This window comes from Ambystoma mexicanum, chromosome 7p (genome assembly GCF_040938575.1).
Source record: "Ambystoma mexicanum isolate Mex_15411 chromosome 7p, UKY_AmexF1_1, whole genome shotgun sequence".
NCBI lineage: Eukaryota > Metazoa > Chordata > Amphibia > Caudata > Ambystomatidae > Ambystoma > Ambystoma mexicanum.
Genome location: NC_090939.1, coordinates 818,529,329 through 818,545,323, shown reverse-complemented (window position 1 = coordinate 818,545,323; position 15,995 = coordinate 818,529,329). Strand labels below are relative to the sequence as shown.

The window sequence follows — 15,995 nt, the reverse complement described above, 5'->3', positions numbered from 1 at the left end:
TATTGGGTCTCATCAGTGAGGTGCAGCTTGGTTCCCTATGGCGCAGCGAGCAAGGGACCCACATCTGGACATACCCTCTCTCACTCAGGGAGACAAACTATAACCAACAATGTGATGGGTATTTGGAGATGCTTGTGGTCTCATACAAAAGGGATGTGACCAAGTAGTTTGGGTCGGACGGCCCCTTTTGGGGTGGGACCAAGCCTGATGTGCATATGGTCTTCCCCTTTTGCAATGGCTTGGCAGGTGAAGAACAATGGTGTGTAGGACTGCCCAGAGCAATGCCAGAGGTTAAGATTCGTTCTAAACCTTCCAGCCATCACCGCTTTTGTTTTGCTGAAGTCCTCTTTGTTATCCAGTGTCCTATCACTCTTCTGTAACTATTTGTGCAGGGGTCACAGCCAGGCATGCCAGAGGACATAGTCTCAAATGCTGGATACTCAGCTGGCACCGGTATTAGCACATATCTGCTCTCTTGGTGATGGTCAATGTCAGCATGCACTGTCAGAGCTTCACAGTCAGATCAGCGGCAGAGTCCCATAGTGCTGTCTCTTGATTCGTCTTCTGGTTGGCATCTTCCTCTGCCCTATGGGACTCATACCGAGATTTCACAAAGAAAGGATGCAGAACCCCAGTTTAGGTAGAAACTTTGGGGCTCAATATAAACTCAGTTCCCAATTGCAGGGATTACTCCATCCAAATTGTGACAGCCACCCAATCTATGATGCCGGCCACATGCAACTTTCAACTGCGTCTTCCCAGTCTTCCTCTTCAGCTGTGCATTCAGGGCTGAAGCCGGATTGCTGGTTCTGGCAACTCTATCCCCTGCTCTCCAAAGTAGGCTTAGGTGTGTTATTGTCCAGAGGAAAGGTGCTTGTTTCTCTTTTTTCCTTTAGAAGCTTAGAACTGCATCGGTTCCTGTTACCTGTTTTCTATAGGGATACTAGGTACTGGGAAGAGTACTGGAATGTAATGGAATGTTGTACATGCGGAAACTCATCTTCAAGCAAGAGCGGAAAATGCCATCCAAGTGCTGAAGTAGAGTTTGAAGAACATGCTAGAGATCTGCAGGAAGGAGGGACGCCACCTAGACTTACACCTCCATTGTGAAGGGACAGCATTCGCCAATAGCAAGGACACCCCACTTAGGAAGAGGCGTGGGCATTCCATAAGAAGACCCCATGCTTTTGCTGAAAATCACTGTTCTAGGGCAGAGGGCTTTTACCTTTCCAGATGCACAAAACTTGACTCGTGTCTGTAGAATTGGAAACCCTGTTATAAGAGCTAAACAGTATTCTTGTGAATGTTTGTTTGTACCTCCATTTATTGGCTTGGCAGAATCCAGTTATGGAGAAAAGCTGTCATGCGTAAGACCCCTTACTTCCAATGGCAGGGAAGACCAATCTGACAGACTGCAGTTAGAACCTCGTCATGGCACCCTTTGCGTTGGAAAGAGATGCACCCACCTTTCCATCCTCACCAGATGTGTCAGGACATCCTAAGTTTGAGTGCCCTGCCAGGTGCCATATGCATTGGCTTCCCTGCTGCGTCTGTCCAACTTGGCTCTCCAAAGAAAAATCCACCAAAAAGGTCCATGGGAGTCTGTGCCCAAATCCTACAGTTTGAACATGTTTCGACGAAAATGAATGCAGATTCCTCACCCAACAAGACACCATCAGGGAGTTGACACCCGCTGAGAAAATGTTGCATTCACAGTGATTGTTTCTATGGAATTCTGGTTTCAGCATCAAATTCATCCACCAGAATCCTGCTTCAGCGCACAGCATGCAAAGCTCTTTCATGAGTTGGCCCTGCTTGGATCATTTCTATTCATGTTCAGAATCAAAGTGGCCCATAAGGCAAGAGAGCAATTCCAAAAGGGCCAGCCTGGGCCAGGTCAGCGTGGAACCTTTTCTGGACCTATGTGGGCCACTTTCATTTCTCAGTGCACTCTGCAGCTGCCCGTTTTATACAATGTTACAAGAGCAATGTGCTTTAAAATGCATATTTTCCCTTCAAATATTCACAGAAAATGCCACCCAAGATACTGCTCACACCTTTAGTCATAAAATATAATGAATTGTGATTTTTGATTATGGGCACTTTATTTCTGGTGCCTGAGGCTATTTTTTGTCCCTGTCTGAACCTGTTCCTGTTTGAGACTATAGTAGTTGTCATTGCGATTAGCACATTTACATTGTGTCATCTAAAAAGTAATAAGGTTTGAATCATATGCAAGATGACGGCTCCTTTGTTAGATCGACAGGGTCTTCTGAAATGTAACAATTATGGCTGGAAGATAGTTGGCTTTGGCTGTTGGGACCCATTCTCGCAGAGCATTTCCTGCAAAGCAAAGATCTGTGGTTACCAACTGAATGTGAGTTGTCTATTAATGCAATCCTGCGTAAGTACCCTTGGAAGTGCATTTGGTGATATAAGGAAGATAAACACAAAATGCCTTCATGGACATTGATCTTCTTATCTGCCAGTGTTTAGTAACTGTAACTAGCTGACCCTGTTGTGGGACTATACAATAATTGTTTTGCTTTATGTTTCGGCTTTAGCACGGACAATAATGATGATACGGTCAAGTGGCACAGCGAGAAGAGCGCTTGCTTTGTCATCAGTGCAGAGCCTGCTAACGCAGGTTCGAATCCCGACAGGGGCCAAACTCAGCCTTTCATCCTTCCGAGGTCGATAAATGAGCACCACACACTGGGTAATAATAAGCAGCGCTCAGATACCTGAGGGTTCGTAGCACTATATAAGTGCCAAATTATTATTATTATGAGTTAACAACGGTGCCGGTGCTTCCGTAAACCCATTCCTGTGGAGTCCTATTGGACTCCACAGGAATGGAGATTTACCAAGTCCGCCGCCTGACTTCCCGCTGCGCCGGGACTTGTAAAGTCCTGGTGGTATCGGGAAGTCAGACAGCAGATTCAGTGTTACGAGGGCGTCCTCGTAATGAGGCCCAGTAGATCTATGTCACATGGTGAGGGCTTGACCCCATTAGGGGGAAACAGCAGCCGCTCCCAGCATTGGGCAAGATACTTACCAAAATCTTTACCAGGGCCATTTCTGCCCAAGAGGTGGGGTGACAGAGTTGGGAGAGCCTAGGTTTCTTCTCCTCCCCGTATGTGCTATGCTGAATGAATATCGTGCCACTGTCAATCACGCCATACCTTTCTGCCCTGTAGCTGGCCCGAGTTCTTTTTGTCTCATTCCAGAAATACAAAGACCAACAGGCCTTACTACTGCCAGAGACCCCAGAAACCTGGGAAGAGAGAGACTGGCGGCCCGCCTGATGTTTCTGAAGTACCTGCATTCATAGAGCCACTTGCCATGCTGAAGCAAATACACTTGCAGCGTCATGAGAAGGAAGCCATACAGACCGAGCACAACAACATTCCTATTAACCTGAATTCGAATATTGGGTGGAAAAAGGGGGCTGGGCAACAAGAGAGGTGCACCTACTGTTGTGAATGATTCAAAGTTACAAATAATGTTGATGTAGAGCATAGCACCCTATTCAAGCTGCTATTCCATACTAACTTTAGCGACAAAAGGCCCGAGCAGTCGCGTGAGCATTGCCCTACCAACTCCCGAAGCAATCGCCCCACCCATCTTTAATACTTCCAAGCTTGATACATGTACGGGAATCACACTGATATGGTGAGGAGTATCTTCAGAAATGCCGGCATCCCATTCATGACAGGAATCAGGGAAATTGTATATGCCAAATATGCATGCACTCTTCTATCACTAATGTTTAGGAACTACAAGTATAACTAATGGGTCAATTTGTTAATACTTTTGGAATGACAGGTGCAGAGGAGAAGACTGCAGTTCTAGCATATGAGCTGTGTAATAGAAACCTAGGAAGATAAGTTCCCTATTTGGGGAACTTGCGTCCACTGCACACTGTATGTGGCTCAATGTATAAGCGCACATTTTTAGAAACTGTTAACCCAGTCAATGGGTTACAGTCTTTAGGTATTGTTGAAAAACTATTTCACAGTTTTATTATCACAATTGTTCAAAACACAGTCAGACTTTAATCTAGTTTCATCAATTGTTTGTCTTTCATTGCCAAACGCGTTTCGAGATTATATATCTCTTCTTCAGGGGCTATCTTATTACACAATATCTACAAAGAATATTTAAAAATATACACTTAGTCAATCATTCAAATTTCACTATTTCAACGTATCAATTGCTCAAACATAACTAGTTATTCATTCATTTGCCAAAGTAAAATGAAATAGGACTTGAGCTAAACCCGTGCAACTGAGTTGACACTGTGTTCTCACATATTATTTAATTAGAACCTTCATACCTAAATAACATATATAACCTGTCAGCACGCATTTTTTTAGTCAAAATAAGACTTGAAATAGACTCATACTTCTGAGTCACCATAATGTTCTCACCCATTTCCTAAACTGAGTCTAAGAACTTTGTTTCCTTAGTATGCTAAGTAATCTGTGCTTATACATATTACCATACATCTAATAATGCCTATGACTCATCTTTTCTGTATGTTGCTACTTGGAGATACCATTAGTGATTCCATTTGATATACTTTTCATCAATTAACCTGTTGATATATACTCATGGCCATTGGATTTAAACAAGTATTAACACATTGTTGACCTTACTTTTTTATAATATCTGAGAGGCAGTCCTTTTCTGTCCTCTATTTACTGGATCACTCTGTTAATGTGTGGAGGGTCCTTATACATTGAGCCACAAACAGTGTGCAGGGGACGCAAGTTCCCCAAAATCTTCCTAGGAATCAGGGAAAATCACTGTTTAAGGTGCCACTTTTCCCAAATCGAGCACCCATGGTGGAGACTTTAAGCAAGGAAAAGGGCTGTCAGTCTGTTTCCTCTTTTACCCCCCATCGTTACGGCTCCTCCAGATAGTCAAAATTAATATTTTTTAAATTATGGCAGGCAAGTTACATGCATGAGATATTGCTACTCTTGTACAGATGATATTTGGCTGTCATTTCAGGCTGGATTGCCTAATGGATAGGATCAGACTGACATGAAAATGATCTTTCGCCTCTGCTATGCCACTGAGATTGTGGGGGTCCTGAGTGGGATTCAGCCCATAGAACCATCTATTTTAGGAGTTATTAATTCCCAGAATGCGGTTCCTCAAACTGTGTGCACTGATTCATTTCATAAAGCATGGTACACAAGGCCACAGATGTTACCTATTAACAGCCCCCCTCTCTTTCCCATTTTCACTTTTCTTGGCTTTTATAAGGAAAGGGGGTGGGGAGATTGGAATCCTACTCCTCAATTGCACAACTGATGCTACTTTACAGTCACTAAAGCCCCAACAAAGGGAGTGGGCCAGAGCCTGCACTACTATTGTACTGCTCTCCTTAGAAATCATCTGAAAAGAAGCCAACGTTGAATCCCTCGGGTACCAAAGTACTGCAGGTCTAGAGAAGCTACACTTGGTTGCAGGGGCCGGAGGAAAGTAAGATGTCATTCCACAATGTGAGGGTAGGGATGAGGATGCACACACAGGCTACTCAGTTTGACCTCTGGGATGGGGAAATAGTGGAATCAGGGAAGGAAACAGATGTGGCTTTCATTAAAAAGGAAGACACAGGGATTGCATGAAGGTGGAAACCTATGTTTGGTATCTTGGAACATAGTCTGTGAGTTGATGCCAAACAGTCTGGCATGACAGAGGAACTCCAAAGGCCAGCTCAGTGATTGGGCTTCAGCCAACTGTGGTGCAGCAATGTGTGAATGCAGCAGTGGTTGGTATTATATTTACACATTTTCCTCAAATGACCTGGAGCATCCAAGCACAGTGAGGTAGTCTGAACGGATGGATTCCTACCAAGAAATGGATTCAAATAAATTTTGTGAAAGGGTACAAAAACATGCAAAACTCCATTAGATAATGTTAGGCTCCTAATCCACAAAGTTTTGCCCTGGAGCAAATCGGGAGGTGATCTTTGCATCTCTGGAATTTGTCCGCTACTTATACCTTTTTCACAAAGCCTAAAGGTGGAGCAACTCTAGAGCATCTTTAAGATGCTCATCTGCAAATGCAGGACAGAAAGATGTGCTGAAGCGCATCTCTGAAATGCCCCAGGCAGTTACAGAGGAGTCCTAGTTTTACACTTTGTGACTCAGGTAAGTAGTGGCAGGTGCAAATTCCAGCTGCTCAGGACTTCACCTAATGTGCCCTGGTGCAAATATGTGTGGATCAGGCTCTAGGTCACCAACACTACACAGGAGCATTTTGAAACACATATTTAATACTGGATGGATCCAAAGGAAAAATACGTAGACTAACTCAAAACGATATGGCAACATTGCCCTGTAATAAACATGTTCAGGCTGCCAGTGCCAAACAATATATGAACGCATCGCCCTGTAAAATGCATATTCATACTGCTGGTGAGCAGCAATATAGACAAGAATTACCATAGGGAAAGACATTTTCATGCTGCCAGTGTCCAACAATCTATGCCGGTATTGCTATTCTAAAACATTTTGAAACTGACTGTGCCCTTATTCCATTGGGGCTAACAAAGAGTGGTATACTCCTTCCTCTCATATGGGCTTTGTAACACAACAATGGAAGAGGTATATATTGATTTCCTAATTATCTAACTGCAGAAGGAACTCTTTATTTCCCTAATGTGGGGATTAACTGTCCCGAGTGATGGGCCACCTTTAACAAAGGAGAGGGCAAGAAGCCTATCGAAAGCATAGAAATGATCAGACAGTTAGTTTCTTCGATTGTGCATTGTTATGTGGTATGTTGTCATAGCTCTCAACCATTTATGTCGCAAAAGCGGGTGAAAACACCCGATTTTACTTTTGGCGGGTGAGAGCCCATTGAAATGAATGGGCGTGCATGAGGTTTGGCGGGTGAGTCCGCTGTTTACAAGGCGGGTGTCACCTGCCAAAAGCGTGTGAGTTGGGTGCTATGTGTTGTTTTTCAGGCTCCTGATAAATTTTTTATTTCTTAAAACTCTGCCTCTCTTTCGTTGTCTTTTCCACCTACATCTCCTATTATTTCACTTTCAACTCCCTTAGTTTGATGGAAAACATCCTTTCCCAATTTAATTTGGTTACAAAGTGGATCAGATTATGCAAAGTGAAAGCAACCAGTGCATTGTGTGAGAACTGTCACCTGGGGGCGTGGCATAACGTCGTGGAAGATGGCCGCATAATACAATTGCTCCGTCCCACCGTTTTTAACTAAATACGTTAAGTGAACCTTATATACATTTTATGCACCTGTCTCTTGCCGTGCTGTCCTGGATTAGCTACGCAAACGTATGCTGAAGGCTGGACGTTCTTTAGCCACAGAGGTCTATGGTTTATGGCTCGGCGTCCTCTCACCGACAGTTAATCTCCTCCGTGACTGCCTTCCGTTTGGAGAAGCTGCGCATCACTTCCTACGTGGCGTGCCGGCTTGTGCCCTGGTGGCAGCTTCTCCTATGAACTAACGCCACCACAGGCGTCTTTTGGCTTACTGCACAAAAACCCAGACTCATTTAAAAGTGGAAAAGGTTGCTTTAATGTGACAGGCCAAAGCTTACAATTAAATGCTTACCTGGCTCCATGGCCTTACAGACTAACGAAATATTTAAACAACCAATTAACTAATTACACATTTCTCATTTTCCCCAAAGATTAAATAATTAAATAAATCCATTTCCTCCCTAACTGTCCCTTGGACCCTACCGTCTCCTTACCCCTTTTCCAGGCGTCCCGCTTTCTCCCTGGGCCATGCCCCTCCAGGCTCAATACCTGTTCCCCTGGGGTGGCCCGCTTGTGCAAACAGCACCACCCCATCCTTTCCAGTGTCATTCCCCCATTGTGCTTCCCTCCCCCAACATCAAAAGGGGCCATGCCCCCGGCACCAGAAAAGCCCTCCCCCGAGGTGTTCTTTCTGCCCCACCCCTCTCACCACTTTACTTTACTTCCAACTCTTAAACCAATCTCCCAGCCAAGAGCCCAGGTCCTCCAGATAATGATTGTTCCCATAAATTGACAAGTGTACACCATCCTCCCTAAAGATCATGAAACCTTCATACACTATTTCCTTATGTTCCATCACCTGCACCGCCACAGAGGCACAAAACTTAACCAGCTCTCTGTTGATCCCTTTCCTAGCCCGCTCTATCGCTCCCTCGCTTCTCGCTCCCCTCCACACTCTCCGCGGCAACAACTTAGTCCACAACACCTCTGCTTGAGGCCACATTTCCCACACCCAGACTAAATCCCTTTTCATTTTCCTCAAAAGAGCCACCCCCCCGTATCCCTTACCAGGTCATTCTCTCCAGCATGAATAATCAACACCTCTGGAGCCCCGTAACGTTCCCGCAACCCTGCCAACATAGGAAGCAACTGGTCCCAGCGCAGGCCCCCTAACCCGTGCCATTTTACCACCACATCCTTATAGCTACACCCCAGTTGCCTGCCCATAACCCTTTTCTCCGCTTCTTTCCCAGCCCATTTAACAATTGAATGGCCGACAATCCACACTTGCGCCAATTCCCCCTCCTTTCGCACGGCATCTGAAAAAGAAATTACAAAATTACTACAATAATACATTCTCCCAACACGCTGTTGTCAACCAAAACTCCTGCCACCTTCCTTCAAAATTCCCCTTTCTGAAACTCCCTGACATACCCCTTGTATCTCCCAGACCTCCAACGCCCCAAACTTTTCACCTTATCCTCCGAGAAACCCAACCTATTACCCTCCGATGCTGCGCCCATCCTGAATGAATGTGTACCAAAATCCCCTGCCTTTTCTCCTACCACTACCAGCGCCTTTCGCAATACCCCCAATACTTGTGCCGCTGAAACCGGCGTCCCATCCTCATGCTTAAACACCAAGCCTGTCTTACCCCACACCGCTATTGGCTGCATGGCTGCCGCCGAAATCATGTCCGGGTTCCCAGAATGAGGACTTACCGGGCCATTCCGAGTTCGGAGGGCCCGGTATTCCACCTTCTAGAAAGCCGGGCCCGGAACTTCCCCATTCCCATTCAGCCCCCACTCTCTCTCTGCTTCACTTCTGTTTTCCCAGGAAGCTTTAATAGGCAAGTTCGAAGAGTAGTGGAATGAGATGAAAAAAAAAAAGACTCCAGGAACAGCTTCCAGAACAGCCGTGAAACAATATAGCACCAATGTAGCAGCACAGTAGCACCGAACACTCCTTGCACTCTCACTTTACATATGTATTTTGTATTATTGAAGTGTGTATTATGTTTACAACTTTTTATCGTCTGTGCTAAAGCCAGCAGAACGCGGTTACAAAAATGAAAAATGTATTTAATAAACTTGGTTGAACTATACCTTCATTCCACCCTCACGCTGCTATATTAGATATATTAGCTCATGGAATGTGGGTTTATGGGCATACCTACCTTTTGTGTGTGTTGCATCTGAGAAAGGATGACGAGATAGATTATTGATGCCTAGCATGACAGAGATGTAAAATGAAAGAGAAGGGTAGTGATAGAGAATTAGAGGTGCATGTCAGGGGATTTGTGAACTGCAAATGTTATGTAAGAATGAAGTGCACTTTGAGAGGACTAAAGGAGAAATAATTGAAGGGAGATCGGAGAAGAGAGAAGCGCATATGAGTAAGAGTTTCATGGAGAGAGGGATGAAGAAAAGAGAAAGGGTTGGTGAGAGAAGATACATCCACAGGAGATATGGAGAAAGGGATGCAGCAAGCGGAGGAAAGTGGTGTGTTGGAAATTCATGGTGCATGAGAGGTGTGGTGAGGGAGAATGCTGTAGAATGCGTCTTTCTGTAACTATGTCGTGATACCTCAGGGTCTGGGCGTACAACAATGTAATAAATCAATAAAAGAAATAAATAAATAGTTGAGAAGGGGTTCAGAGAAGATATAGAGGCAGAGAGGAGAAGTGAAAGTGATGCCATGGACGGGGCAGGGAAATATTAATGTAAGAAGAGACTGAAAGTGAGACAGATGCACGGAAAGAGAGGTGTTCAAGTGAAAGTGGCGTGCAGGGGGAGATGGAGAGCTGTAGGTGTAGATGAATTGAGGTGTTTTCCCAGGCAGTGAGAGTGCGAGTGAGAGAGATCTGCAGAGAGATGGAGGGAGGTGTGGGGAGATAGAGAGGTACATCTACAGAAGATTGAAATGTAGTGTGACAGAGAGCGACATACACAGAAACAGAGCAATGTAGGGGGAGGCAGCAATGATGAAGAGGGGAAGATGAAGCAGAAGAGAGCTGAAACTAAGGTAGAGGATTGCAGGATGAAAGATGAATGAATGAGTGCGATTCAGCAGGAGAGCGAGCGGGTGGGGAAGAAGGGAAAGTTAAGAAGGGAGCACAACAATTGAAGAAATCAACTAATTCAAATGAATGAGTTTGTAGTAGGACCATTGTTGACATGTTATCACATCTGCAAATATACTCTGATATAACATTTTAGAAAAAGAAAGCCTCCAAAGAATGTCTGAATATAAATAATCATTCTTTCTCCATTCCGCAGTTGTTCGGTGATGATGAAAGCCCAGGAACTAGCCCCCCTTTGACTCCTTCACGCAACAGCAACCACGGACAAGATAATGATCACCCAACCCTCCAGGTTGGTATGATATCTTTTGTGATAAAAGGTCAAAATAAAAATGAAATAGTTTAAAATCACCCATTGGATAAAAAAGTTAACATGAAGTGAGTATGTCTTAATTAAGACACTTTCATATTGTGATTACAGATTTGGTTTTCAAAGATGGTGGCATTTCAATTTCTTGATTGCATTAAGTAGATACCTATCATAAAATAGCTAGTGAAATTACTAAGCATCAATCCAACTTTATCCTACATGCCAGTTGCTTAAATGCTTGATACGTTTCATTCCCCATGCATATGAACTTCTAATTTGAAATAGTCATACATTCTTTAAATTAAACCCAGCTACAGCAACAAGCCGTATTTCCTCGACTTAGGTCAAAAGAGATACAAATGTGCTATCTCCAACACATCAGGCTTAACCTTTTCATTGTGGTCTGAGATTAGAAGGATTGCCGTCTATTTCATCGAACTATCTGGATCAGATTATGTAAATGCTGTCCTCAGCGTGTAGGCCTTATTCGTCAACAGGTCTCTTATCCATAGCTCAACCCTATGAACATTGTCACTCTTCTAAAGTACTGTGATCATATTATTTGTCAATTCCAGATTTAACAAGCCTTGGGGAATCCAATAGGCATTGCCTACCATATGGCAAATGGAACCTCTAATTTCCCAATAATGCCATCCTATATCTGGTACAGTCAGCATATTTTACGGTATAGCCCCATATGTGCAGGTATCATGATCATAAGCTCAGTGCAGCTTTGAAAACCGCAATAATGCCTTCTTAGGTGAGCATATGTATGGTATATGCTCGCGTAAGGGGATCATGAGCATGTTACAGTTATATGTAGTGTTTAACCCCACCTGTTCAGGTAATGCCATCATATGCCATGTGCATCTTCAAATTCGTCAACATTGCATTCACAAGCTGAGTATGGTCGCCATATGTTATGTTATGTTTGTTAAAGGATATTTATACTGCATACTGTCACCACCGGATGTAAGATTTGCCATAAACCATTCGCCATTTTGCTGATCATTTATGCATCCCAATAGTTTCAAATCTCGTTTGCAATGTGCTTTTCCATATCGCCCTGAAGTAGGCCTGATAGGCATATTATAACTGTGTCTCCCAACCTGCACACCAGGAATTCAGCTCACTTCTCCATCATCTCAGACTGTAAAGGTGGCGCTGTCACAAAATCTGGCCACATATGAATAATATCAGCATGCTCAGACCAGTACCATTGGCAAGTTGGCGCTCTCGACATATTCATTTTATACACAACTACTGGGGTTATGGCGACTTTCATGATCACACTTATAATTTGGAACTAGCTATTGGACATGACCATAGTTATAAGGGTGCACACACCACTCCAGTCACAATTGACAAAGTAGAATCATAATCAGCATGGATTCTACCGATCCAGGGAAGCGGCATAGATGTTCATCTACTACTGTCCCCCAGCCATCTAAGAATAACAAGTACATGTTTATCGTGTATCTTTGAGAACCTGCCAATGCCCCATGCCCACTCTTTTAATGTTATCTCGATGCCAGGGTAATTGTCTACTCTTGGAGCTACCCATAGCCCAGAATACAAACAAAGATCGCAGGTCATTTGGGTAACCTAGTTCGAGGGTCTGGAAAAAGAAAAACAGCTCACCAGTACCTCAAGGCCTTTGAATCCTTCCCTTACAATACTAAGCTTACATTCCCCGAGTCTCAATTTATGGGACTCAAGAAAAGAGGGCAGCAAAGCCCTGGCCCAATTTATTGTCAAAGCAGAATCATTCCAAATTGCATGTTGGTTTCTATACGGCACTGTATATAAGAGGATATCATCAGTGAATAGGAATAGATTGCTCATCTCCTCTCCCTGACCAACAGGCAATCAACAAACCTTTTGTGGAGATTCCATCCTATCGACTCTGAGAGTAATTTGACAATTACTAATGAGAGAAAACAACTCTTTCTGGCACCCCTCTGCATCACCAAAGAAACAAGCTCTGGCTAATGGTTCAGGAAATATATCCATACATTAATGGTTGGAAGGTATCCCTTCACAGCATTAGGTGTTAGCCCATCTGTGCCATTACAGAAGGGGGCCAGTCATATGCAAATCAGTCTGGTGCTACAACCAATGTGAGCAGTCCAGCCCCAATGTGTTAGGCCTCAACCCCCACGCACAGAATCCCAGGCATGTTTTGGAACCACAGAATTTATTGGTGGAAGGTTTTGAATTAACCTTAATCACTGGAAGTGATCTGGGCAACCCTTCACATCATTGATTTTCATCCCATCTGCGCCATTGCAGACAGAAACCAGCTATATGCCAATCCATCTGGTACTGCCACCAAAGGCCGCAGTCCAGCCTGAACTGCTAGGTCTTGTCCCCTTGCACCGAAACACAAGTGGCTTGACATATTTCGGCCTTGTTTGCCCAGATATGGGTCGCAAGCCTGTTGTGCCTCGAAACCAAGCTACACCTCACTGATAATGCCCAATGAGGCCAAAGCATGCTATGATTGCTAGTGGTTGTCAATAGGGTGTAGAGGTGCAATCAGTTTCCTTCACATATTTATCAATTTATACAGTGTTAAATCACTAGGTAAACTAACTTACAGGTGCTCCTTTAAAAATCAGTGCTACCGGATTCAGTAAGTGAGAGAGGAGTAGGTGCCTCAAAAAGAAACGAGGTACAAACAAGGGCACACACTTCAACTGAACAGTTGTGTTTGATTCTTAAGTATTCACAACAAAGCTAATGTTTTTTCACAAAATATTTTATCTAAAAATGTCTAAATGAATAGAAATGTATAAAGCTTTGGGCTAGTTTCTCATACATCAATTATTTATACACAGCAATTAATGAGATTACTTTGTATCCAGTTCAATTAAATTCCCTTGTTTCCATTACCAAGTATTAGATATAAGGCAATACAATTTTCTTCATAGTACATATACATTTCAAAACATATAGGTGAGGTTTAGATATTGGTAATCCTGATATCTTGATAGGAGTTGTTAGGATTTGTATAGACTATTGTCCACCTATCCTCTACTACGCGTTTCGGGCTCACTGGCCCTTCTTCAGGTATAGATATCTGGAGTGATGCAATTCTGTGAATATAATAAAGATAGGTACTATTTTTGTTTAATTCATTGAATCATACCTTCTTATCACTTAGGAAAAAAGATTGCTAAGTGCTTCTGCACTAACCTGTGGTTACGGGCATATCCGATGTAGGTACCCTTCATTCATCTAACTGAACTCAGTTACCAATTCTGTGGGTAAAAGCACTCAATTACTACAGTGTTGTTATTTGCACAAAAGTGGTCTCTAGTGGGACAAGTCACCGAAAAAAAGCACTGTGTCCCACTTGGAGGCCTACTACATTCCAACAATGTCTGTTTTAGCTACATTCTTCAATTCATATTGACTCACCTAGTTTGCTTGGTGCGCTGTGTTCGGACAGTTTTCTGTTTCCCTGTTGCATTTGTTAGGTTGTACACGTAATAAGACGTGCAGATGGAATTACTGCACAAGTATACCTTTCATTAGGCACTGTCTGTCAATATTAGGTAGTCAGCAATTACTTTTCACTAGTTGTCAACTGAATACCTCTTGTAAAATACCTCTTTGTGGCAAGTAACTCAAACGTGAGTACTGTGCAGTGTTAGTCAGGCAATCCCTCCATCTGATAGTTATCGTCCTTACTGTTATGTGTTGTCTTTTTGCGTGGACTTTTTACGGACTACATTCCTGTATGAGTAAGGTTTAAAGGCTTAAATTAGTAATCTATATTACGTCTGGCATATCTTGTGTACTTTAAGTGTTAACGTTGTCTCAATATGCCAGTTTCTAGAAAATGAGCACTTACTCTTACCTCTGACGTATATATATTCGCCATTGTTCATACTCTTAACTAGTTGCGGCAGATGTGTTCTTAGTCTCACTGCATTATGATGTTTTCATAAGCGCCGTGTCTGGTGAACGATTGATGTGGGTTCGGTGGCCAGCTCTATTTATACAGGATATGGACTGTGATTAATAATATTAGGAATCACTTAGTGGCTTTCTGGTTTTCAAAATAGGAATGTTTATCACTATGTTCTAGTGTCTACGTACAGGGACTCATGCCATTCACGTCTATTCACCCTGCTCCGCTGCAGGGCATTTGCCTTCCTCGAATTGGCACGTTGCTAAGCAACGATGCCACATGACATCTAGTTATAGAGTCAGTGTGTCGGTCGTGGCGTTTATGGCCGCCATCTTGGATGTGTGTTTGATGTAATACTTATTACTCATAGTGCATTTAAAGTACACTTGTTCAATCGGAATGAAGTATATTATCCTGTGACACATCCACTGCAAGATTTATAGGGTTCTGTGTGCAATTGGAGGACTACAAGTTACGTTAGTGTTGTAGATAATAATGTTACCGTATCTCATGGCAACTTGTGGGAATTATTTTCCTACTACCTCACGCTATTTTACAAGATACTGAGGTGACTCCTCATATATTAGTCTCTGACTCATAATGGGTACATGTTGCATATTACTTGAGGTACATATATGTTCTTTGACACAGTAAGTACAGGGTGTACGTTTTATATCATCATGATAAACAAGGAAACATAATCAGTATCCAACATTCAGTGAATTACATATCTGCTAACTGACTGAATTTACATTGGTATTTACTTAATCTAAATTCCATTACCTAAACAGATAAGAGATTAAGATAATTCTTGTCAGTGACTGCAAAATTTCAGGTCTGTTGTATGTAAATTTAGTGTGATGTCTAGTTTTACCAATACTTAGATTTACAAGTAGCAATTAAGATCCCACTCGAGGATCAGTCTGGTGGAAAACCGAGAGTCAATAAGATGAGCTGCGGGATTCTCAAAACAAGGAATAGCTCAAATGGTTGTCAGAGGGCCACTTCCATACGATCCTGAAGATTGGATCCCAAGATTGTGCGTAGCCTGCATGTGATAACCGTATGTTTCAAGGATCAGTTGTACGGGTTGCAGAGGTTTCCCCCAGAGTCCATGCGCTGAGAGATCACTGGCTAAGAGATTCAAAAGGTGGAAGGTACAAGGCCCTGAATATGATAGTGCGTATATGATGGTTGAGAAATGGATGGGAGGTCATGCTGCGGCAATGTGTAAACAAGAATGCCCTATTGAATACAATGTGCTGTATTATGGGCAAACTGGGTCCTGTTTGCATATGGAGATTATATACACATGCACAGACTGATTTGGCATTATGAGTGTTGCTGGACACAGAGCGATGAGGAACTTCTTGGATGAGGTAAGGGGTTCATATAGGACAGGTATTGGTACTGCAAGGGAGGCTTTCTACCATG

General features: G+C 43.1%; 1 protein-coding gene across 7 annotated transcripts in view; it reads left to right on the top strand.

The window, feature by feature from the left end:
- The window catches only part of LOC138525572 (uncharacterized), a 1,145,196-nt gene that overhangs the window by 1,108,235 nt on the left and 20,966 nt on the right, over positions 1-15,995 (top strand). For all 7 annotated transcript variants that reach the window (XM_069635615.1, XM_069635611.1, XM_069635616.1 and 4 more), the window contains one exon: positions 10,529-10,624. In XM_069635615.1, coding sequence (XP_069491716.1) covers positions 10,529-10,624 — 96 coding nt within the window. The remainder of the gene's footprint in view (positions 1-10,528; positions 10,625-15,995) is intronic.